Source organism: Mesocricetus auratus, unplaced genomic scaffold, assembly GCF_017639785.1.
Source record: "Mesocricetus auratus isolate SY011 unplaced genomic scaffold, BCM_Maur_2.0 Super-Scaffold_4256, whole genome shotgun sequence".
In the NCBI taxonomy this organism is placed as follows: Eukaryota; Metazoa; Chordata; class Mammalia; order Rodentia; family Cricetidae; genus Mesocricetus; species Mesocricetus auratus.
Genome location: NW_024429182.1, coordinates 78,226,991 through 78,251,708, shown reverse-complemented (window position 1 = coordinate 78,251,708; position 24,718 = coordinate 78,226,991). Strand labels below are relative to the sequence as shown.

The 24,718-nt window shown below is 46.6% G+C and overlaps 1 protein-coding gene across 3 annotated transcripts in view; it reads left to right on the top strand.

Moving 5' to 3' along the window:
- The window catches only part of Eef2k (eukaryotic elongation factor 2 kinase), a 66,826-nt gene extending 43,419 nt beyond the window's left edge, over nucleotides 1-23,407 (top strand). For all 3 annotated transcript variants that reach the window (XM_040755306.1, XM_040755308.1, XM_040755312.1), the window contains 12 exons: nucleotides 884-1,033; nucleotides 1,862-1,994; nucleotides 2,257-2,384; nucleotides 2,930-3,131; nucleotides 5,258-5,325; nucleotides 6,478-6,555; nucleotides 7,448-7,510; nucleotides 9,567-9,701; nucleotides 9,836-10,024; nucleotides 10,913-11,037; nucleotides 16,221-16,399; nucleotides 20,647-23,407. In XM_040755306.1, coding sequence (XP_040611240.1) covers nucleotides 884-1,033; nucleotides 1,862-1,994; nucleotides 2,257-2,384; nucleotides 2,930-3,131; nucleotides 5,258-5,325; nucleotides 6,478-6,555; nucleotides 7,448-7,510; nucleotides 9,567-9,701; nucleotides 9,836-10,024; nucleotides 10,913-11,037; nucleotides 16,221-16,399; nucleotides 20,647-20,756 — 1,560 coding nt within the window. In that variant the 3' untranslated portion in view covers nucleotides 20,757-23,407. The remainder of the gene's footprint in view (nucleotides 1-883; nucleotides 1,034-1,861; nucleotides 1,995-2,256; nucleotides 2,385-2,929; nucleotides 3,132-5,257; nucleotides 5,326-6,477; nucleotides 6,556-7,447; nucleotides 7,511-9,566; nucleotides 9,702-9,835; nucleotides 10,025-10,912; nucleotides 11,038-16,220; nucleotides 16,400-20,646) is intronic.
- Nucleotides 23,408-24,718: the final 1,311 nt, after the last annotated feature.

Genomic DNA, 24,718 nt, shown 5'->3' with positions numbered 1-24,718 from the left:
TTCTGAGAAACTACTTTTCTTGTTGGAATCAAACTTAAGGAAAGGGGTCAGGGTTAATTTTTGTTCAGAGTTGGTAGGAAAGGCCTGTCAGCAGGAACATGAGGCAGATGGTCAAGCAAACAGGATGTGGGCTGAACGATAAACCCCCAAACTTCCTCTGGTAGAACTTCACTTCCTAAAGGTTCTGTGGCACCATCAGTTTAGGACACCATGTCTGACCACAACTTAGCAGCAATAATAGCATGAACAATGACCTCTTTGTGCATCAATAAATTTAATCTTTGTGCCAAGTCCGACAACCCCCTATCTGCACAAAAGAAAACTAAAACACAGTGACAAGAAATAACTTGCCCAAACTTACAATATTAGTGTCAGTCCCAGTCTGAGTTGCTAGCAAAGAGTTCCATTAAGTTTGCACAGACATAAAATGGTTCCTTTCTACTTTCTATAAAAGCAGCTCTGAGCAGGCTGTGTCTTTGAAGTCATCCAGGGACCTGGTTCTTTCTGTCCTGTCACTCTCATCTCCTAGGACTGCATTGACCATGGTTCCAGTTATGGCTCCCAAGCAGTCCACCTTACAGGGCAGGCTGCAGTTATGGCATTGCTGGGACTCATTTCCCATTGGCTAAGTGTGGTCACATGGTCATACCTACCGGCAAGAGAGGCTAATCAGTGTGATTCCCTTTGTGATCCTTGCCATGCATCCTGCTAAAATCCAGAGATGAAGGTCTTCATACTTAAAAGGAGGGGAGTGAATTCCTGGTACAGGTAGCAGTTCTTGCAAGAGAGCTGCTGAGTGGTGAGACCCGATCTGTGCCCGCAAGAGCAATGTGCGCCTAGCCCGGCCCCTTCCACTTGACCCTGCTCCCTGTTCTTTCTCCAGGTGGATATCATGCAGATGTGCATCATTGAGCTAAAGAACAGACAAGGCCAACCCCTCTTTCACCTGGAGCACTATATTGAGGGCAAGTACATCAAGTATAATTCCAACTCAGGCTTTGTCCGTGATGACGACATCCGACTAACACCACAGGTGAGACCCTGGGCTTGCTCTGCTCACACTTTTCATCTTCCATCCCCTTGGGGGAAGGCTCAACCCTAGACAAGGAGATTCCTATGGGTGGAGTTTTACATCCTCAGAGGCTCCTCCCATCCATTAGAACATGCTTGATGAACCTAGGACTCCAACATGAGAGGCACCTGCCCTACCACGAAACAGTATCCCCAGCCCCTAAAGAAGATCCCCCAACCCTTTCCATGTGTTTGTCTGCAGTGTACATATCATGTGTGTGCACATGTCATGCGTATCTGCATGCGAGTATATACCTACCTGGGTGTGTGTGCACCGGTATGAGTGCCTATGTGGTGTTGGAGATCATCTTTGATCACTCTTCCTCCTTATTCTTTGAGTCAGGGTCTCCTATTCAAACCCAGAGCTCGCTGATATGGCTAGTCTTTCTAGCCAGCTTGCTCCGGGCATCCCATCTCCACCTTCTAAAGTTGGACTTTAGAAGTGGACCTAAATCTGCAGCCTGACATTTACATGAATTCCTGGGCTCCAAGTCCTGGTCCTCATGATTGTGTTTAACCACCAAGTCATCTCCCAAGATTCTTTTTCAGGCAATACACCTGCTACCCTGTGCTGGTTTCTTTCAGCAGTCCTCAGATGGCAATAAACCTATAACCCTGAGGTCTTTGCGGAGTCGAGCAGATCCTTCTTCTGTCTTTTACTCTATAAAGCTCTTCTCGCAGAGAATGCCCTCACCAGGGCGGACCTGAGTATCCCAACCTCTGGCCCAGCATCTGCCTCGTTCACAAATCTGGTCTGCTGCAGCTACCTTCTCTTCCTGCCCTGACACAGGCCTTCAGCCACTTCACATTTGAGCATTCTGGTCATCAGCTGATCGTGGTAGACATCCAGGGTGTGGGTGACCTTTATACTGACCCACAGATCCACACTGAGACAGGCACTGACTTTGGAGATGGCAACCTCGGTAAGTGGGGAGAGCTGGGCCATGTCCACAGAGACCATGCTCCCTTAAAATCTGTTAGTTCTTTCTCCACCCAGGGGAACACACTGACACACACTGTTGGGTCTTCCCTGAGATTATGGGGGTGGGAACTTGGTTCGCTTGATCCACCACCCCTTTAGGTCAGCATTTTTTTTCCTGCTTGTCCCAGCCACATTTCCATGTCCCCACTGTCCTTTGTCACTGGGCAGAAGTAAGATACCAGGCACCCCTGTTCTGCCTACAGGTGTTCGGGGAATGGCTCTCTTCTTCTCTTCTCATGCCTGTAACCGGATTTGCGAGAGCATGGGCCTTGTGCCCTTTGACCTTTCACCGAGGGAGCAGGCTGTGGTGAATCAGAACACCAAGCTGCTGGTGAGTACTCAGTGGCAATTCACTCCAACGGGGCCAGCTTCTGTCTCCAAGAGGGCAGGGTCTGCTTCCTGTGGGATGGCATTTGCTTAGCTTTGACCTGTTTGTGACCAGAGTGAGGAAAAGATGCAGAGCAGAAGTGACAGGAAATGTCCATGCCCACTTGCACTAACAAATGACTAGATCTGGTTCTCTGGGCCCACTGAATGTGTACAGTGGGACCAGCTAGCTTACTCTTTCGACAAGAACCAATTCAGGAGACTACTGGCAAAAACAAATTTTGGCCTCTGGGTTGTACCTTGGGGTACTTGCAGCTCAAGCCTATGGACCATGGACAGTGCTTTAGGAAGTGCAGACTAGTAGCCCCTTTGAGTTCCATCTATATACCCCTTCTTGGACACCATAGGGTTAATCCTGAACTAATTTTTCAGTAAGAGTCTCTCTTACACATGTAGAAAAGCCATTGATGAAAAGGTTTCAGGATTCAGAGGAACTTCCATTCCCTATAGAAGACTTGCATGACATGAATATCCCCATTATGTCCCCAGCAATCGGCCAAGACCATCTTGAGGGGGACAGAGGAGAAGTGTGGGAGTCCCTGCATAAGGACTCTCTCTGGCAGCCGCCCCCCCTTGCTGTTCCGCCTTTCAGAGAACTCCGGGGATGAGAACATGAGCGATGTGACCTTTGACTCTCTGCCTTCCTCCCCGTCTTCGGCCACACCACATAGCCAGAAATTGGACCAGCTCCGTAAGTCCTAGATACAGAGATCACAGGAGCAGCCACCAGGCAGAGCAGAGCTAAACCAGTTTCATTCATGGTAGAAAATGAGACAGTTTGGCCCAGATGGCACTACTGGTGAGTTCACTGGACAAACTTTCAAGATGCAGCCATCTAGTATAGGAAAATACACAATCCACCTCCATGTGGTTTATGAGGCTAGCAAAGCTGGCATCTGACAGAACGCAGAAGAGAACATTTCATTTCAACACCATTACAAACACAGTATACAAACTATGAATAAGCCAGTTATGGTGGTCCATGACTGAGGCAGAGGGCAGGGAAATCTTGAGTTTGAGGCCAGCCTGATTTACATAGCAATTCCAGACCAGCCAGGGCTATCTAGCTAGTCTCTCTCTCAAAAATTAAAACAAACCAACCACACCTCCCATAAGACAATCTTTTTTTTTTTTTTTTTTTGGATTTTTGAGAGGGTTTCTTTGTGGCTTTGGAGGCTGTCCTGGAACTCGCTTGGTAGTCCAGGCTGGTCTCGAACTCACAGAGATCCGCCTGCCTCTGCCTCCCGAGTGCTGGGATTAAAGGCGTGCGCAAGACAGTCTTTTTTAAAAATATAAAGTACTGTGCTGGAGAGATGGCTCAGTGGTTAGGAGCACTGCCTGCTTTTCCAGAGGTACTGAGTTCAATTCCCAGCCACCAACCACATGGTGGCTCAAAGCCATCTATAATGAGATCTGTACCCTCTTCTGGTCTACAGGCATACATGCAGGCAGAACACTGTATACATAATAAATTTGAAAAAAGGAACTATCCATATATGTACATACTAACAAAAACTGTTGGCCCATTATAGTTGAATCTGAGAGTTATTCAGCATTAGGAAACTTGTTAATATCATATTAATAAGTCAAAAGAGCAAAACTGAGGTTAGCAAGATGGCTTGCTGGATAGAGGCGCTTGCCATAAAATACTTTAAAAGTATTAAAAGCTATTTTAAAACGTAAAAGCTGTTTTTATGAACTGTGTGCACATGGGTGTATGCTGGGGTTGAACACAAGCCTCCTTCTTGGCTTATTCTCTCTCTACTACTAAGATCTCCCCAGCCTGCATTGTTTCAGACTTAATAAAAATGGTCAACCTACTAAGTGTGGAGGTCACATGTTTGTTCCAGCACTTGGGAGACTAACGCAGGAGGATCTCTGTGAGTTCAAGACCAGGTCTACAGAGTGAGTTCCACAACAGCCAGAGCCTGTCTGAATGACACCAAAAAAAAAAAAAAAGCCAGGTGTTGGTGGCGCATGCCTTTAATTAATCCCAGCACTGGGGAGGCAGAGGCAGGCGGATCTCTGTGAGTTCAAGGCCAGCCTGGTCTACAGAGTGAGTTGCAGGACAGACTCCAAAACAATATAGAGAAACCCTGTCTCGAAAAACCAAACAAACAAAAAAATGTCAGCCGGATCCGGATGGGTCAGGCTACAGCTTGCTTAGGATAGAAGAAAGATGACTGCCCCGAGACAGTTGGCTTGAAAGCCATGTTGTGACCCTCACTTTGAGCCCCACATGGACAGATGGCTTCCCTTCTACCATATCTGTTCTTTCTTCAGAGTTGATCGTGCTACTCAGTACACTATATGTATAGCTATGCACATGACAAAGACATGCATCCCCCATGGCTATCAAGTGGTAGACTTGGAAGGAATTGTCACCTTCATGGGTGACAGTATGTTTTCCCCATGTGGTGCTTCTCTTTAAAAATTAAAAGTAGTGGAGAGGTCAGGCCGCACACCTTTAATCCTAGCACTGGGGAGGTAGAGGCAGGTGAATTTCTGAGTTCGAGGCCAGCCTGATCTACAGAGCTAGGTCCAGGACAGCCAAGGCTACATAGAGAAACCCAGTCTCAAAACAACCAAAAATAAATTGTGTGTGTGTGTGTGTGTGTACACGTGTACACAATATTAAAGGTAAAATGTTGGGCATGGTGGTGCACACCTGTAACCCCAGCACTTGGGAGGCTGAGACAGGAGGATTGCCAGGAATTGGGCTACACAGTGAAGTTTGGTACAGGTACCATGTGCTGTAGGCAGGCTGTGTGTGACTTTTGGGCACGTCCTATATCACCTTTGCTTGTCCCCGCTCAGATTGGCCAGTGTTTGGTGACTTCGATAACATGAGCCATAGAGACCACGACCACATGGACAATCACCGGGTGAGTGGAGAGAAGGGAGGCTGCCGACTGCCATCCCCAGGGTGGTGTGGAAGAGGGCTTTAGATTGAGGGAGGCAGCCCAGATCAGGCCTGCTTCGAGCATCTCTCAGATTGCCCCACAGGTCCAAGTTCACTTTTGACTGCTGTTTTATCATCTTGACCAGATGGTATTTTAAAGAGTTTTGATTTCTCACTTCATTCTCAAGATTCCCTTTCCAACAGATTATATTCTAGAACTAGATGGGGGCTGGGGATGTACTCAGTTGGTAGAGAGAGTACTTGCCTAGCATGTGTGAAGCTCTCTGAGTTCAATCCCCAGAACCACGGAAACTGAGAATAGTAGTGTACACCTGTAATCCCAGCACTTGTAGAGGCAAGAAGAACACACGTTCAAGATCATCCTTGGTGACATAGTGAGTTTGAGGCCAGCCTGGGCTACATGAGCCCCTGTCTCAAAACAAAAAGACTATAAACAAATGAGGAAAGACTTACTTCACTCACTGTTTCCTGGCTTTCAGCCCTATGTTACTTGGCTTCTTTAGTACTGTGTGATGAGACAGAACTCAATGGCAGAAGGGTGTGGCAGAGTTGCTCACCTCATGGTGGCCAGCAAACAGAGAGGGGCAGCAAAGAGATCAGAAGGGTCTGGAGATAAAAGGCATTCAGAGGTGTGCGCCAATAACCTGCTTCCTCCAACCAGGCCCCATGTCCTGATAACCCATTCAGCTATGAACTCATCACTGGGTTACCCCATGGATGAGGTTAGCATTCTTGTGATACATTCTCCTTTCAATAGCACAACCAGCTGGGAACCTGTGGGGGATGCATCTTTTACCAAACTATACTAGTCCTTCAATGCAGGTACTAGAATGAATCTCATAGTTAAGGGAACTGAAGCTCAGATAAGTTGAGCAATTGCCCAGGTCTTGGTCTGCGAGTATCAAAGTCAGGGGTTGTTTCCAGGCTCCAGGGCCTAAATTCTTGGCCACTACTTTTTACTGCTTTCCGGTCTCTCCACCAGCAGGAGGTAGGAAGAAGACTGTTGAAAGAGGTGATGAAACAAGGAGAGAGCAGATGACTAGGATGTCCAGATGTCATCGCCACCAGGTGCTGGGCGCGCCACCAGAACCCTAAGCTTGTCCTCTCTCTGCAGGACTATGAGAACAGTGGGGACAGTGGATACCCAAGCGAGAAGCGAAGTGACCTGGATGATCCTGAGCCCCGAGAACACGTAAGCACCCCCAGACCTTAAGACTGGAGATCTTGGTTGCCTCAGCTGTTATCCATTGCCTCAGCTAACAGGCAAGTAAGAGTTGGTTCTGAGAACAAGTAGCAAACTAGACTTCAGGCAGCAGCAAACACAGGGAGGATGGTGAAATGAATGGGGACGAGGAAGGGAAGAGAGCGCTTGGATATAAGGTTGAAAGTTAAAAGCATTTGGACGCATGACACACTTGAGAGGATTATGTTCAGGACTAGCCTGGGCTTAGGATACCCTGTCTCTAAAAGAACAACCACCATAAAACAAACAAACAAACAAACAAAAACATAGGCAAAATGGCAGAAGAATCTCTGAAGCTGGAACCTTTGGTTGCTGAGCAGAGAGGATGCTGGGTAATAGACTTCACTGGTGCTGTTGTAGCTGGGAGGGTCCCAGGTACAACCCTGGCAGTCCTGGAGAGGGTCTCAGGCCTTCCTCAGTCTTCCTCCCAGCAGTCTCTGGGTAGAGGTGGCTCCCATACTCTCGGCCCTTCAGAGATGTCACCATGCACTAAAACGGAACCTGTGCAATAAGACCTACCACATGGAAGGCCCTGGTCTCAGCTATATAATTATGAACATGAAGCATGCAGGAGGAAGCTAGGCCAGAGGAAGAGCCAACCACCCTTTCTCCAGTGGCTTCATGCCAACTCTGGTACCCTGGGGCCAATTCAGTCTGTTCACACAGACAGGACGTCTATGAGCTCATTAGCTCTAAAGACAATGGTCCCAGCTTCACCTGGGAGTGGTAGACCAGTATCCCTAGAGAAGGGACCCTGGAAGGGCTGGTCCTGCTCCCCAGGAATTAGGCTCTGGGAGGAAAATCTCCCTCATACAATCACTCATTTTCTGTTCCCTTGCAGGGCCACTCCAACAGCAACCGAAAGCCTGAATCTGATGAGGACAGCCTGGGCAGCTGGGGACGGGTATGTGCCCACAGGGACAGTTGGGCAGCTGTGGATGGGTATGCGCCCACGGGGACAGGCTTTGTCTCTTCCGGCTCTTGTGTTCTGCCCTCCTCCTGACACACTGCCTGCCCCTGCATCTTGTGCATGTCCATTTTGCAAAAGTCAGGTTGAAGGTCATGTCTTGGGCAAGGTGCCAAGAGATTCCAGGGGAGGGGGAAAGAGGTGGTTCTGGAAGGAGATAACAAGGACAACTCATGTGATAGAGAGCCTGACAAGAAGATCACTTTTTCCCCACCACCTAGTGAGACATTTGCTAGGTTGCTCATCACCTCTTGTATGTTCGAGAAAACCAGAGTCCTGGGCAACTTCTCCCAGTTTCCTGGATACCCCAGGATGTGTTCCTTATTTGAAACACTTGGGCTCAAAAATGCTTTGGGTTTCAGATTTCTCTGTTTCCAGTTTTTCATGTGTGTACATGCATGCGTGTGTTATGCTAGCTTTCACATGTATGTGGTTACACAGGCATGGTCATGCATGTGGAACCCAAGGTTGATATTGGGAATCATCCTTTATTGTTCTTACACCTTATTCTTCGAGGTCTCTCAATCAAACCCAGAGCTCACTGATCTGGCTAGTTCTGGGGATCATGTCTCTGCCTTCTAGGGATGTAATTACCGGCAGGCTGCCACTCCTACCCTGCTTCTGGGGGGTAGGAACTTCACTCCTCGTGCTTGTACAGCAAATGTTCTAATCACTGAGCCACCATCCCAATCTCACATTTTAGATTTTTTTTTAATTGAACACAGCATATACACAATTAGACAACTTGAGAGGGACCCAAAGTCTACCCATGAGATTCATCACGTGTGTTTCATATATACTTAAAACATGAGCTGGGGGTAATTTTAAACATGATTTTAGTGTACTTATCTTTTGGCCACTGTGTGTATGACTGGTGCCTTGGTGGAGGTGGCTGCCAGGCATGTTTAGGAAAGGCCAGCCCTACTGCTCTTGTTAGCCTCTGATTCTCCAACACATTTTGCATCACATCTCTCACTGTTTGCTAAGTTGAGATCCTCCTGCCCACAGAGTCCTTCCTCCCCCTGAAGCCTGGTCCCCATATCTGGAGCCCAGGGGCACCTTCTAACCCTGGCCACCCCTGCTGGCTGGACTCTTTTTTTTCCTCTGCTGATGGTCAGCCTGGAGCAGGAAAGAGGTGCTCAGCTGAGTCACTGTTGGGCTGGGTCCTTGATGCTTCAGGGCTGCAGGGCACTTAGCTGCCTGTGTTCCATGAAGCACCTCATGGATGTTGCTCCCTTCATCTTGGTTGACTCAGAGAAAGCAAGTGTGTTTGCGGGAGTCAGTCTTTGCTGGGGCCTGGTAGGAGGAAGACCCTGGGAAGAAGGCTTAGTGTTGAACCTCAGCTGCAGCTCCAGGCTGATAAATGGGGGGAAGTGTTTCACAGGGCCACTGAGTTATGTTCTGCTGGTCATTGTGTCCTGTTGCTGCCCTCTATCAGTACCCGTGAGCTGGTGGCTATTGAATGTGAGTTTGAGGCCAGCCTGGTGTATAGAATGAGTTCCAGGTGAGAGTCTGAGGAAGATCATGAATGTAAAGCAGCCTAACCTACATAGTGAGTTCAGGTCCATCTGGACCACATAACAAGGCTCTTGTTCAAATTGTCAGAAACAAGCCCAGTGGTGGTGGTGTACGCCTTAAATCTCAGCACTCAGGAAGCAGAGGCACAGCCAGGGAGATCTCTGTGAGTTCAAGGCCATCCTTGTCTACTACATAGCTAGTTCTAGGACAGCTAGGGCTGTTTAACAGAGAAACCCTGTCGCTTGTCAGGGGGAGGGGGGTGGGAGATAAAAGTACTATCAAATTGTCAGAAACAAGCCAAAAGAATGAGGGACCACTCTTGTCCAGTAAAATTTGATGCCATTAGGGGTTCCCTCCCCTCGCCTGCCAGCCAGCCTCCTGTTTTTATGGTGGCTTACATCTGTGGCAGCACATCCAATCCCAGCCCCTCTTTTCTCTGACCTTTAAACTCCATCCTCCTGGTCTCTCCCATCAGGTCTGTATGGAGAAGTGGAACCTGCACAATCCCTCCCGCCTGTACCTGCAGAGATCCTCGGCTGCGGCCGGCGAAGTGCAGAGGCTAAATGCTCTGGACCTTGAAAGGAAAATCGGGAAGTCTGTTTTGGGAAAGGTATGGGTGATGCCCGTTCCAGAGCCCAGGGCGCTCCTGCACTAATTGCTTCTTCTTGCAGGCTGGCTGGACTGCCCTTGGGCAAGGCTTTGACCTCCCAGGCATCCAGACCAATGCTGCAGTCTGTGTGGCAGGTCCATCTGGCCATGGTACGGTACCACGAGGGCGGGCGCTTCTGCAAGAAGGATGAGGAATGGGACCGAGAGTCAGCCATCTTCCATCTGGAGCATGCAGCCTACCTGGGAGAACTGGAGGCCATCGTGGGCCTGGGACTTATGTACTCTCAGCTGCCCCACCACATCCTGGCTGATGTCTCTCTGAAGGTGAGGGGATGTGTAAACCCAACCTAAAGTGGAGGGCTCAGCCAGTCCATCATTTACTGCCCCCATCCCGGTGCTCACCTGCTGGAGGATCTATTGGTTTGTTTGTTTTTTGAGACACGGCCTGACTATGTAGCTCTGGCTGTCCTGGAACTCACTATGTAGACCAGGCTGGCCTTGAACTCACAGAGAGCTACCTGTCTGCTTTCTGAGTGCCCAGCTGTCATTCTATTCCATATACGTGACACTTCCAGAGTTCACAGAGACAGAAAGTGAATGGGTATGGTGGAGAGATAAAGGTATAGGGAAAATTTGTGATTTGTGGGTTATGGTTTCTTTTTGGATTAGTTAAGATATTTTGAAATTGGGCCAGCAACATGGATCAGTTGGTAAAGGCACCTTGCCACAAAGCCTGACAACTTGAGTATAATCCCCAAGTCCCACATGGTAGAAAGAAAGAACCAACTCCCACAAGTTGTCTTCTGACCTAACACACACACACTAAATAAATAAATAAGTAAATAAGTGAACATAATTACAAATTTAGGGGGTTTTTTGTTTGTTTGTTTTTTTTTGAGACTGGGTTTCTCTGTGTAATCCTAGGTGTACTGGAATTCACTCTGTACACCAAACTGGCCTCAAACTCAAAGATCTCCTACATCTGCCTCTTGAGTGCTAGAATCAAAAAAGGTGTGTGCCACAATGCCTGTCAAAAATTTAGTTTCTTAAATCCATGGTGGGAATCGCTGAACAAGTCCATTGATACATGAAAAGCCATGGGCTTAAACTTCCAGCCCAGAGCTCTCACAACTTAAACTGGAGGTTGATGAGGGAACCCTTGCACTCTCCCTCAGACACTCATTTGCTGTCTGTGCCCTTTCTCTTTGACAGGAGACAAACGAGAACAAGACAAAGGGCTTTGATTACTTACTGAAGGCGGCGGAAGCTGGTGACAGGCAGTCCATGATCCTAGTGGCCCGAGCTTTTGACTCCGGCCTGAACCTCAGCCCAGACAGGTACTATGGCTGTCACCTGGTTGATGTTGGGGTAGCCTGGGCCATGCAGGTTGCTTTTTCTTTGGTTCAGGATAGATGTGGGCTCTAGCCTTGGCTCTGCTTGTTACCAGTTCAGTGACTTTCAGCAAGGTCCTTTGCTTCCCTGGTCTCAGTTTCTTCATTTGGTCAAGCAGGAATGATGATAGTATCTGTCTCTAATGCTGTGCCCAAGAAGATAGACAGGAGAGTGCCAGTCTGCACTTCCACTGACAGAGAGTCTGGGAAACAGGAAAGAATCTAAGAGATATGCTTGGTACCCCAGAGAAGAGGAATGAGGCAAGATCTTCTGAACAGATGGGGAACACAGTGAGGGGTGGGGGGAGTGGGACCTGGGAAGAAGAGAGGGGGAGAAGAGGAAGAGAGAGTAGGTCATGGGGGAACAGAAAGGTTGAGTGGGGAATAGAATAGGGGGACGAGGGAATCATAGGTTAGAAGACAGATCAGGTACCAGTGTGACCTCTAGTGATCTAAAGGGATGACACCAACTGGCAAGCTAAGCAATAGTGGAGACACCACCTCGAATGCTCATTCCTGATAATGAACTTGATGTCTATAACCATCCTGGAGCCTTCATCCAGTGACTGATGGAAGCAGAGGCAAACACCCACAGTTAAACACTGAACTAAACCCAAGGAACCCAGCAACAGAGAGAGAGGAGTGATGAGCAAATTGGCAAAGAATGGTCTGGCAAAACCAGCAGAGACAGCTGATCCAAACAGGGGAGAGCTCTTGGACCCCAGACCGACAGCTGTGAGGCCAGCATGGGACCGATCCAGACCCCCTGAATGTGAGAGTCAGTGAGGAGGCCTGGGCATACAAACAGACATCGTGTGTCCATGACACAAAGAGGGATGCTCTCTCAGCCTGGACTCTTAGGGGAGTGCCTGGACCCTGCCCTGAGTGAAATGACAGACTCTAGATATCCCCTATGTGGAAGGAAATGGCAATAGGGTGGGAGGCTAGGGGGGGAGATGGTGGGGGGAGGGTGCAGGAGGAGGGGAGGGAGAAGGTACTGGGATTAAATAGCAAAACAAGCTATTTACAATTAAAATAATAAAAAAAAGAAAAATACCTTTCCCACAACGCCTCACACATAAGCACGAAATGATGGCAGCCATTTTGCCAGCATATGTGGGGGGGATAACCAGAAAGGTCTGCAGTTCAGTATGATTATCCATAAAAAATAGAATTTTGGTGATTTTGACTGCCTTTTCCTACTCTTTGTTTTGTTATTCTTATGATGTAGTTTTGAAGATTTAACCTAGGACCTCAGCCTAGTCTACAGAGCTAGTTCCAGGGCAGCCAGGACTACACAGAGAAACTCTGACTCAAAAAACAAAAAACAAACAAACAAACAAAAAAACAAGAAAAAAATATGTTCTTGAATTCCTGAGCAGGCACCTTCTCTTTAGTGGTAAGAATTCATCTGCTATGATTGGGAGCTCAGTCAGTAAATCATTTGCCTGACACATGAAGACTTGAATTTGGTTCCCAGAACTCATTTAGAAAAAGCTGAAATTGGTGGACCCCTGAGGTTGTTGGCAAGTTTCAGGTCAGTGAGAGACCCTGTCTCAAGAAGAAGAAAACACAAACCAAGGTGGATGGCACCCAAGAAGTGACATTCATTTGTCATCTGGCTTTCTTCACCCCCATGCACAGGTCCATGAACATATGAGCACATGCATGCATGAGAGCCCACAAATGCACGCACACACACAGACACAGACTTCTCCTTCACTGGGTTCCAAAAAAAAAAAAACCAAGGTCTGTGACTTTTTCTCATCAAGCTCTGTCCTAGTTTTGAAACTTAATATTTATCTTTAATTCCCCCTGCCCCCAGACATTTCTCTGTGTAACAGCTCTGACTGTCCTGGAACTGGCTCTGTAGACCAGGCTAGCCTGGAACCCACAGAGCTCCACCTGCCTCTGCCTCCCAAGTGCTGGGATTAAAGGAATGAGCCACCACTGTCCAACATTTATTTTTACTTTTAACTTCACTTGAAGTCATGTTGATTTGTTAGAACTCTTTATATATTAAGCCAACTAACCCTTTGACATATTTTTCACTAAAAGAGAAATGGCATGTACAACAATATCATCCTAAATGTGCTTGCAGGTTCAGGCCTGATTGGATGGAGGACCATCTGAGAATACCAGGTGGAAAGAGACAGCAAGAGGGAGGGAAAGAAGGAGGGAGGGGGAGAGGAAGGGGGAGAGGGAGAAATGGCTTCTATAGATTGGAGAGAGGCCACACATGCTACTCAACCACCCTTGTTTACTGGGTTTGGGGACACTGTGGGTTTTAATATTATGTGGTTAAATTTACCAGAATCTTCTTTTCTTGCTTCTGCTGTAATCATTTTTACTTCTCTTCCTCATTCCAAGCAGCTCCAGCCTCTTCCATTCAGGGCCCCCATAGTTCCTAAGTTTGTATTGAAGGGGTTTTGGCCCTTTCAGAAATTACATCCAAGAAGGGAATAAAAGTCATGGAAGATTCCAGAGCAGGATGGGTACTCTTGTCTCTTATGTGAATATGGATCTGGGGTGAAGGAAGTCGGGAGGAGTTTAAGGCCCTTTTGAAATTCATATTTCCAGGACAAATCTACTTTGTTCTCTAGAACCCGGGAAGATCAGAGCTGAACGGAGTGAAGTCATCTTGGTTAGTGGTTATATTGTAGAAATCTGTTTTGGGACATACTTACCTTAACTTTCAAGTGATTTCAGTGTTTTGCTTTGTTTTGAGTCAGGGTCTTGTGTAGCTCAGGCTGGCCTCATAGTGACCAAGGATGAGCTTCTGTTTATCCTGTCCCCATGTTCTGATTGCTAGGATTATAAGTATGCACTGCTATACACAGTTCATGTGGTTGTTTGGAGTCAAACCCAGGGCTGTGTGTGTTAGGAGAGCATCCTATCAAGTGAGCCCTCAGGCTTTTTGGTTTTGGTTTTGCTTTTGTGAGATGCGGTCTCACTACTACATAGCTCTGACTGGAACTCTATGTAGACTAGACTGGACTTGAATTGAATTTACGGGAATCTGCCTGCCTCTGCCTCCCAAGTGCTGAAAGTAGAGGTATGTGCCACCAAACCCAGCCCCCTTGAACTTTATGTGTAAGATTAACTAGAGTCACGGCTAGCTCCTGGACATCATATTTGCCAGCTGAATTGCTTACACTTATTTATCGCACATTTGTTGAGTCTTTGTTCCTGGCTAGGCCCTGGGAACACGGCAGTAAACAGCACAGGCTCTTTACTTCCTAAGACTTACCTTCTGGTGAAATAAGGCTACAAAACCCAGAAAGACAAGGAACTGATAATGACTAGTCTTTGTTATAGGAAACAGTGTTTGCAGACTACATCTTAGGAGCCGTAACTTAGCTGAGACTGGGATGCAGAGTCAGGTTTGGACACAGCTAGGGGAAAGATGTCCTAGCACTGACTGGGACAGCAATGGTCCACGGGCAGGCAGGTGCTGGCTTGGGGAGTTTACAGATCTGACATGGAAAGAGTTAAACTGGCATGGAGTGGAGGGTGACTGACCAGGTAGTCAGGACTGAAGTCACCAAGAGCTGCTGTTCTAGCTCTTTTGTCGGACTTCCTCTCTGCTCTTTAGCAGTATACTGTAAATAATTCCTCAGATGGGTGACACCGGAGAGAAGCCACCAGCTGCCGTGTTAGCTCTGTGGTTTGTGTTGTGAAGCTTTGGCTGGGACCTAAATACGCCTTAGCGATTTGGCTTATGTGTCTTACTGTAGGTGAAGGAGCTGGAGGTCCAGTGACTGGGCTGTGAGACAGTCTCCATGTGCACTGGAGAACAGGGCTGTCCAGCATAGGCAGAGCCTTAGACGGGTGATAGTGGTGGTAGATGCCTATAGTCCTAGACCTTGGGAGGCTGAGGAAGAAGCATGAGTTTGAGTCAGCCTATGTAGACCTTGTTACCAAATAAAGAAATAGGGGGTCTGGTTTATTGCTGTTAGTTCTGATGGTTCTAGAGCAGTTATTCTCAGCTCATGGGTCACGACCCCTCTGTGGTTGAATGACCCTTTCACAGGGGTCACATGTCAGATATCCTGCATATCAGATATTTATATTATGATTCCCAACAGTGACAAAATTACAGTTATAAAGTAGCGACAAAAGTAATTTTATGGCTAAGGGTCACGGCAGCATGAGGAATTGTATTAAAGAGTCTGTCTCAGCATTGGGAAGGATGAGAACCCCAGCTCTAGAGGCTCTGCAGACTCCCTCACCTACCACTCTTTCTGCAACTCAGGTAAAGGGCAGCATAGCAAGGACACAGGTCCTGCAATGTCTAGCTAGCCAACAGGATGCTTAGGCACAGTCCTAGATAAATGTCACCCTTCGCCAAGGCAGTCTGCCATTGGTGAAATAGTTGTCATACTATACCAACTTTGTTAAGGAAAGATCCCTTATAGAAACTGAGCCTGGGTGGTGGTGGTGCATGCCTTTAATCCCAGCATTCAGGAGACAGAGGCAGGTGGTGAGGCCAGCCTGGTCCACAGAGCAAGTTCCAGCACAGCCAGGGCTACCCAGAGAAACCCTGTCTTGGGGGTGGGTAGAAAAGAATATATATATATATTTAACCTCACTCAGAAGTTAAGAGCACTTGTTTGGTTCCCAACACCCACAACAGGAAGTTCATAATCACTTGTAACCCCAGATCCATAGGATCCCCTTACTCCTTTTGGCCTCCATGTACATATGTACACGTGTAACATACACACTCAGGGACACATAAATTCAAAAATAAAACACAAACATAGAAAGTCTACAATATGGCCGGGCAGTGGTAGGTAGCACAAGCCTTTAATCCCAGCACTCTGGAGGCAGAGGCAGGTGGATCTCTGAGTTCGAGACCAACTTGGTCTACAGAGTGAGTTCCAGGACAGCCTCCAAAGCCACAAAGAAACCCTGTCTTGAAAAACCAAAAAAAAAAGAAAGAAAGAAAAAAGCAAGTCTACAATATGAAGGTATCTCTTAGATGTGGTGGCCCTTGGTACTATAGTTTGTGGACCAGAGGTGGCAGTCCCACCGGGGTCCCGGCTTGTCCCTCCAGATCAGCGATCCTCTGTCTTCCCACCCTGTTGCCACAGTAACATCCTCTCACCTCCATGTCTCCTGGCAAGGTGCCAAGACTGGCCAGAGGCCTTACACTGGTACGACACAGCCCTGAAGACAACCGATTGTGACGAAGGTGGAGAGTACGATGGAGTACAGGACGAGCCCCAGTATGCACTGCTGGCCAGGCAGGCTGAGATGCTGTCCACTGGAGGATTTGGGCTGGACAAGGACCCCCAAAGATCAGGTGAGGCCCACAGATCTTCCCTGGAGTAGGACAGGGCTGGTGAAGATCTATAGTTCTCATCTCCATGGGATTAGGATGGGTTCCCAGATGAGTCCTTTCCCATAGTAGGGGTCTTTATGGAGCTGGTATGGAGATGAACATTTTATCAGAGGTTCTGAGTTCAATTCCCAGTAACTACTTGATGCCTCACAACCACCTGTAATGAGATCTGGTGCCCTCTTCTGGCTTGTAGAGATGCAGGCAGAAGTGCTGGGAACTGGACTCTGGTCCTCTACTGTTAACCCCTGAACTATTTTCCAGTCCCACACATTTTTATTTTTATTTTATATTATTTTTTTTTCCTTTTTAATTACTTATGTATTTACTTTTAAAAGCAGGATATGATATTCATATTCAACCTTGTGATGACAAAGACTAGTGGAGCCTATGAGAGCTCACAGGTCAGCCAATCCAGCTGAAATAGCAAGATCTAGGTTCAATGGAAGAGATCCTGCCTCAAAAAATAAGGGTATAACAAAAAAAAAGGGTATAACAAAGAAAGGGATTCTGAGGTCACCCTGATAACCTAAGTATGATCAACAGAACCCATGCAGAAAGAGAGAACTGACTCCACAGAGTTGCCCTCTGACCTCCACAGCTACGCCATGGCACATGCACCTCCCTGATACTTTAAAAAAAAATAAGGGCGTGGAGAGACAGAAGAAAGCATCAAAACATATGTATATAAATTAAATAAGAATATAGCCAGTCGCCGGGCGTTGGTGGCGCATGCCTTTAATCCCAGCACTCGGGAGGCAGAGGCAGGCGGATCTCTGTGAGTTCGAGACCAGCCTGGACTACCAAGGGAGTTCCAGGACAGCCTCCAAAGCCACAGAGAAACCCTGTCTCGAAAAAAACAAAAAAAAAACAAACAAAAAAAAAAAAAAAAAAAGAATATAGCCAGTCTTCCCAGTTCACAAGTTTTGCATCCATAGACAAAGAGATTTGCTATCTTTTCATATTTCGTGTGTTTGGGAATGCATGTACACAGCATAGCACGTGTGTGAAAACCAGAGGACCAACCTGTGGGAGTCAGTTCTTTCTTCTACCGTGTGGGACGCAGTCATGAGGCTTGGCAGCAAGTGCTGTTCCCTGCTGAGCTGTCTCATCAGCCCCCCCCCCCCCATGTACCTGTGATGGCGCACACCTGTAACCCCAGCACTGAGCAGGCTGATGAGGGAAGATTCCAAGTTTCAGGCCAGTCTGGGCTACATAGATCCTGTCTCAAAAAAGGAAAAATATTTGCATCTGTAACTGAGTATACATAGATTTTGCTTGCTAGGTTTCTCCATGTTTCTTACTTTTCTGTTGCTGTGATAAGAGTACCCCAACAAAAAACAACTTAAAGAAGAATTTATTTTGGGTACACATCCAGCAGAGATTTTGGCTTGGAGGTCTCCCAGCAGTCAGGAAGCAAGACGACCAGACTTCACCACACACACAGTGTCTTAGTGTTTCTATTGCTGTGAAGACACCATAACCGAGGCAACTCTTATAAAGAAAAACATGTAATTGGGGCTGACTTACAGTTTGGAGGTTTAGTCCATTATCATCATGGCAGGATAACGGCAGCACACAGGCAGATGTGGTGTTGGAGAGGTAGCTGAGTTCTGGATCTGGATCTGAAGGCAGCAGGAAGAGAATGCCTGGTCAGAGCATTTGAGACCTCACAGTCCACTCTCAGTGACACACTTCCTCCAGCAAGGCCACAGGTACTCCAAGAAGACCACACCTGATAGTGCCACTCTCTATGGGCCTTTGGGGACCATTTTTATTCAAACTACCACACACAGGAACCAATAAAACCTCAAAACTGACTTACTTCCTCTTGTAAGTCTCTACCTCCTAAAGATTCTTTACCCTTCCCAAACAGCATCACCAGCAGATGACCACATGCTCAAACACATGAGCTTATGGGGACACTTCACATCCAGACCACAACATTCCCTGAACAACACAGCACATCACCATACATGGCACCTGCACTGAGTTTGTTTGTCATTCCAAGTAGTCTAGAGATGATTGCAGTAAATGGGAGAAAATGCATAGGCCATATATAAATATGACACTCTCTCACCCAGGGGACTTGAGCAGATTTTGCTATTGTTGGTGGATCCTGGAACCAACTCCCCACAAGGGACCTATTAGCATTTATGGGCAGGTTTTGCGATTTGAAAAATGAAGCTGAGAATTTCATAACATTTTATCTTCCTTCACTATTATTTCACTTTAAACATTTGCCCACCCTAAAAGAAACCCTGTGCTACTTAACAGTTGCTTCCAGCATCCTGCCCCTTCCCAATAACCATGAATCTACCCTGTCTTTAAGGATTAGCCTGGGGGCTGGAGAGATGGCTCAGAGGTTAAGAGCACTCTCTGCTCTTCCAGAGGTCCTGATTCCCAGCAACTACATGGTAGCTCACAACCATCTGTAATGAGATCTGGTGCCCTCTTCTGGCCTGCAGGCCTCCAGGCCTCCATGAAAGTATAACACTATTATATACATCTCTTCAAGAGTACCTTAGCTCAGTTCCCAGTATCTACATTGGACAGCCTGTAACTCCAGTTCTAAGATCCAACACCCTCTTCTGGCCTCCACAGCTATGTACACACACATAAAAATAGCAAAATTTTAAAAGTTTTAAGAACTCCAACACATCCATCAGATTACAATAGATAAATATATTAACCGAGTGGCATATTATTTAGTACTAAAAGCAATGAAGAGGCTCAGTGTGTAAAGATACTTGCTGTCACAGCCTGATGACATGAATTCAATCCCTAGGATTGACATCATGGAACAAGAGAACCAATCCCCAAAGGTTGTCCTCTGACTTCCACATGCACACATGCATAGATGATAAAAGTATTTTCTCTTCACTGGGCACAGTGGTGCACACCTTAATCCCAGCACTCAGGAGGCAAAGACAGGTGAATCTCTGTGAATTCGAGGCCAGCCTGGCTACAGAGTGATATGTCTTGAAAAAACAAAACAAAAATTTTTAATTTCTTTTATAAAACGAATGGGTCAGGTAAGGCAGTGCATGCCTTCCTTCAATCACAGTACAAGCTGAGATATATTCTACTCTAAATAAAGGAAACCAGACAGGAAAATCCATATAATGTGTGGTTCTACTTGTAAACTGAGTCCTGAACAGGCCAATCTTTTTTTTTTTTTGCATTTTTGTTTTTACTTTTTAAAAAAGATTTATTTATTATGTATACAGCATTTGCCTGCATGTATTCCTGCAGGTCAGAAGAGGGCACAGATCTCATTACAGATGGTTGTGAGCCACCATATGGTTGCTGGGAATTGAACTCAGGATCTATGGAAGAACAGCCAGTGCTCTTAACCTCTGAGCTATCCAGCCCAAAAAGCAAGCACGCTTTGAGCCATCTCTCTAGCCCCCAACATGAGATCCTTCTTTTCAGTTTTGAGCTGTCATATAGACTGGTTGCCTTGGATTTCAGGTTGGGGGTGTGGCTCAGTGGTAGAAGTCTTGCCTGGTATACAAGCTCTTGAGTTCCACAGCTGTTGGGGGAAGTCCTGTGCATTTGTCAATAAAGTACTGTTGAGCCAATAGAAAACCTAGAGTTGCATCTTTACACAGCAATACCAGAGATTAGAAGAGTGCTCTGATGAGCCGGGCGTTGGTGGCACACGCCTTTAATCCCAGCACTCGGGAGGCAGAGGCAGGCGGATCTCTGTGAGTTCGAGGCCAGCCTGGTCTACAGAGCAAGTTCCAGGACAGCCTCCAAAACAATACAGAGAAACCCTGTCTCGAAAAAAAAAAAAAACCAAAAAAAAAAAAAAAAAAAAAAAAAAAGGGGGCTGGAGAGATGGCTCAAAGGTTAAGAGCACTGGCTGCTCTTCCAGAGGTCCTGAGTTCAATTCCCAGCAACCACATGGTGGCTCACAACCATCTGTAATGAGATCTAGTGCCCTCTTCTGGCCTGCAGACATACATGCAGACAGAAAACTGTGTACATAATAAATAAATAAATAAATCTTAAAAAAAAAAAAAAAAAAAAAAAAAAAAAGAAGAGTGCTCTGATGGCCAGGTTTGAACATATGTATCCCCAAAGACTTGGATCATACCATACAGGTTGGGTTGCTATAGAAACCTCAGATGCTCTTTTGGGTGAGATGAAACTTGCTAGCTTGACAAGTGGCTCACTTCTTTGTATCCCACTTGGCTCTCTTTCAGGAGACTTGTACACCCAGGCAGCCGAAGCAGCGATGGAAGCCATGAAGGGCCGGCTAGCCAACCAGTACTATGAAAAGGCAGAAGAAGCCTGGGCCCAGATGGAGGAATAACTCCCCCAGCTGGTCCCAAGCAAAAGGGCTGGGGAGGACAGGACTGATTTCTTTCAGAAGTTTTGCTATGCTATAAATTCACTTTTGTATTACATTATTTTTGACTCTTGAAAAAAATCTTTGCAACAGGCAGAGACACTGTAACTGCCCTTTAGGGTGGTATTTTGGGGATGGAGTGGGGTGGATAGGAGTTGAATATGCAGCCTAATGAATCACCACTTTTTCTTTTGAAGTTCCACTTTTCTTTTTCTTTCTTTTATTATTGTTTTTTGTCATGAGATGTAAGAAAGCGTCTTTCTGTCTGAATGAATAGACAGTATCAGGGCTGAGCGCATTAGCCTTTGCAGTCTGGATTCATCTCGGGGTCTCTAGGCCCTGAGTTAGGAGTCCCAATGGAATGAAGAATGGAGAGCTTCCTATTAACTTTCCATGGGTCTTTCTTTAAGTGTGTGTGACATTTTTCCCCCAGCAGATGTGAGCTCATTCAATATCAGCTTCCTTCATACCACAAGGAGATTATTGTATAAGTTTTTTCATTTAATGTCCTTCCACTGCGCACCTGATTTCTTGCCATCCAGCCAAATTCCATTTTGAAAGCATGCTTCCTACTGTAGACTTTACAAGACAGGTTTGGTTTTTGTCCACACACATTCGCTACCTCTGAGTCCTGCATCGGTGGATGTGGAAGCAGATGGATCTCAAAGCTTTCACAGGAAGGGTCATGATTCAGGAGCTGGGCAACTTTCCTCCGAGCAGAAGTGCCTCTGCGCCTCCATGACCACATCCACAACGGGGCTGAAGCATCCCTGTGCAGAATTCCACTGTCATTCCTTGATGTGGTAACGTTTTATAAACTCTGCCCTCAGCCTGCTATCCATGGTGATTTCTGCTGGAATCTGGATTTTTCTGGTCATCTGAAGCAAGTGGTTTTCAGCTGCAGCCCCTTGGGATTTGTCTACGATGTGTGTGAATAGGACAAGGGTGTAAACACTGGTTGGTTCTGGGCATTTCCCCAGGGCCAAGCTGGAACTTAATGAGATTTTTCTTTAAAAAGGAGTTAAGATTTAATGTGAGTGTGATTTCAGTTGCAGTCCCAAATAGCCAAGGAAAGGGCCTTCTTTGATCTACCACAGATGTTAGAGCAGCCTCTATCTTTGTTTAAAAAAACAAAAACAAAAACAAAACAGAGAAAAGCAGAGTACAACATACAGGCTATTCTTACCTGTTTGTTAAAACAGGCCTTTTTAGCCTAATTGGTAGAGGCGAATGCCTTTGATTCCAGCATTTGGGAGTAGTCAGAGGCAGGTGGATCTCTTGAGTTCGAGCCCAGCCTGATCTACAAAATGAGTTCTGGGATAGCCAGGGCTACACAGAGAAACTCTGTCTCAAAAACGACAACAACAACAAAACCCCCCACATACACACACACAAAAAGCCAAAACAAAACAAAACAACAATAACAAAACAGCCCAGGCCTTTTTAGGATTTCCCTGTTGATTCCCTGTTGAGTCTGCCCAGTCAGGAACTTGTTTGAAGCACTAGATCCTGGAGAGTTGGGAGCAATGGTGCACATCTGTAATCCCAGCATACAAGTGGTAGAGGCAGAGGGAATCCAAGTTTGAGATCAGCCTGAACTATATAGTGAGACCTTGACTGGAAAAACTAAACAAACCAGAACACAAAAGAGCTGGTTAGATGCTAAGATAGCTCCATGGGTATAGGTTCCTGCCTAGCCTAACAACCCAAGGCCAGGTCTGGCACCCAGATGTGGAGGGAGGGAACCAACATCTGCAAGTTGTCCTCTGCTCTTCACCTGTGTGGTGTGGTACAGGTGAGCCCACAAACAGGTGCGTGTACATACACACAAGTGTAAAAGAAGCAAAAATTATCCTCAACGACTGCTTTCCTCCACTACAAGTTGCAAAGCCCTGGGGTTTGTGTTTGATGCCATCACAACTGGTTTTCTTTGAGAGGTTGGTACTTGTCAGGTTCTTGTGAATACCAGACAGTAGTTGACTGGCACTGTCCTGTGGGTGTCTTCAACTAGTGTTCATGTTAGGTGTAAGAAGCAGCACTGTCGCCGGGCGGTGGTGGCGCACGCCTTTAATCCCAGCACTCAGGAGGCAGAGGCAGGCGGATCTCTGTGAGTTCGAGGCCAGGCTGGACCGACGGCCTCCAAAACAATACAGAGAAACCCTGTCTCGTAAAACCAAAAAAATAAAAATAAAAAATAAAGCAACTTGAGCGATACTGAGGCTTCCCTGCAGAAATGGTTATTTCTTCCAACCCCAGTATTGCCTTCAAAAGCTGGTCAGGGCATCTTTCTCTCAGTGTGCTGGACCCAGCTTGTGTGGGGGGTGAGGGGGTGAGCACCACCAATGCCTGGCACTTATAATCAATTCTGTCTTCCAGTGCAAAGCAGGTAAAAGCCTAGATTAGCAGAGCTGATCATGATGTACCTTCAACTCAAAGGCAGAAACAAAGACTTCAGGAAGAGCTGATCATGATGTACCTTCAACTCAAAGGCAGAAACAAAGACTTCAGGAAGAGTTGGTTCCAGTGGGGCTGCTAGCTAGAGTCTGAGCTGGAGCTGGGGGCCGGAGAGCTGCTGTTTTCCAAGCGATCCTGGGAATAAAAGCATTTAACTGTAATGTGATGGTCTGTTCTGTTTGCTACGGGTGACAGAGACTTTAAAATAGGGTTAGGGATGAGTATGTGTGGAGCATGGAGTCAAGGTCCCGGGTTTGGGCCCCCACACTGTAGATCATATGTAATATGGGCTTGATGGATGTAAGAACATTCTCATCCTTCTGCACTTTCTGAGCTATTTTCCCTTCCATCCTTGCTGTCTCTCATCCCAGCACCTTCGTCGGAGTCACTAAGTGTGGTTTGCAGTTTCACAAATGTTTACACGGGTGTGTGCAGCGTGAGGTAGATGTGAAGCAGGGAAGGGATAGATTCACCATTCTCTGCTTGGATTTGCAGCGCCTCCTTACATTTCATCTCTGACCTCCTGAAGGCCACTGGCTGGAGTTACAGATGCAGTTTTGTGTATATTTCAGGTGCCAGCTCACCTTTACCAATATTTGTTTTTCCTCTACTGTCTCAAACTCACACTCCCTCTCAAATCCTCCCTCCCTGTGAAAACTTGAAGCGTCTCGGGGTTACTGATAGAAGGGCAGCAGTAAGTACTCCACCCTCGACATGAGTTGCATCACCTGGAGTGTGGGGCCAACGTAGCTCCATGCGACTTTTCATACACAGTGGGAAAACTTCTTAATGTGACATCTCCTGATTTTTAAGATTTTGTAATTAATAAAGCAAGCCTCCTGGACTTGACACTCATGCTGTTAGTTTTCTTTAGATAAAATACGTGAATGCTTTTGATTTGCTTATCTATAAAACACCACTCATGGCCCCTCAGAGTTGTCCTCAGCTTCTGAGAAGATTGCATGGATTTGGTGTTCTTATGTAGGGCTTTACAGGTGTCTGGTGTGATCATTTGGATCATGGATTTTTGGTTTTTAAAAACTTGAACTTTGCTGGGCGTTGGTGGCGCACGCCTTTAATCCCAGCACTCGGGAGGCAGAGGCAGGCGGATCTCTGTGAGTTTGAGGCCAGCCTGGTCTACAGAGTGAGTTCCAGGACAGACTCCAAAGCAATACAGAGAAACCCTGTCTCCAAAAAACAGGGTTTCTTATTGGAGGAAGTGTGGTCTTAATGGAGGAGGCTGGATGACACATGGCTTTAATCCAGACCTTGAGGCCGAAGAGCACACCTTTTGTGTGTGTGGGTATGGGGGGATAGTAGGGTTCGAGACAGGCCTGGACACATATTGACACAGGCATCTTATACTAGGGACACATTTCCATTCTGAAAGTCAGGTATACAGTTCACAAATAGTCCTTCCTGTCAATGAAATAAATACCCTGAGCAGTTGGAGGAATCTGTTGATCTCAGGA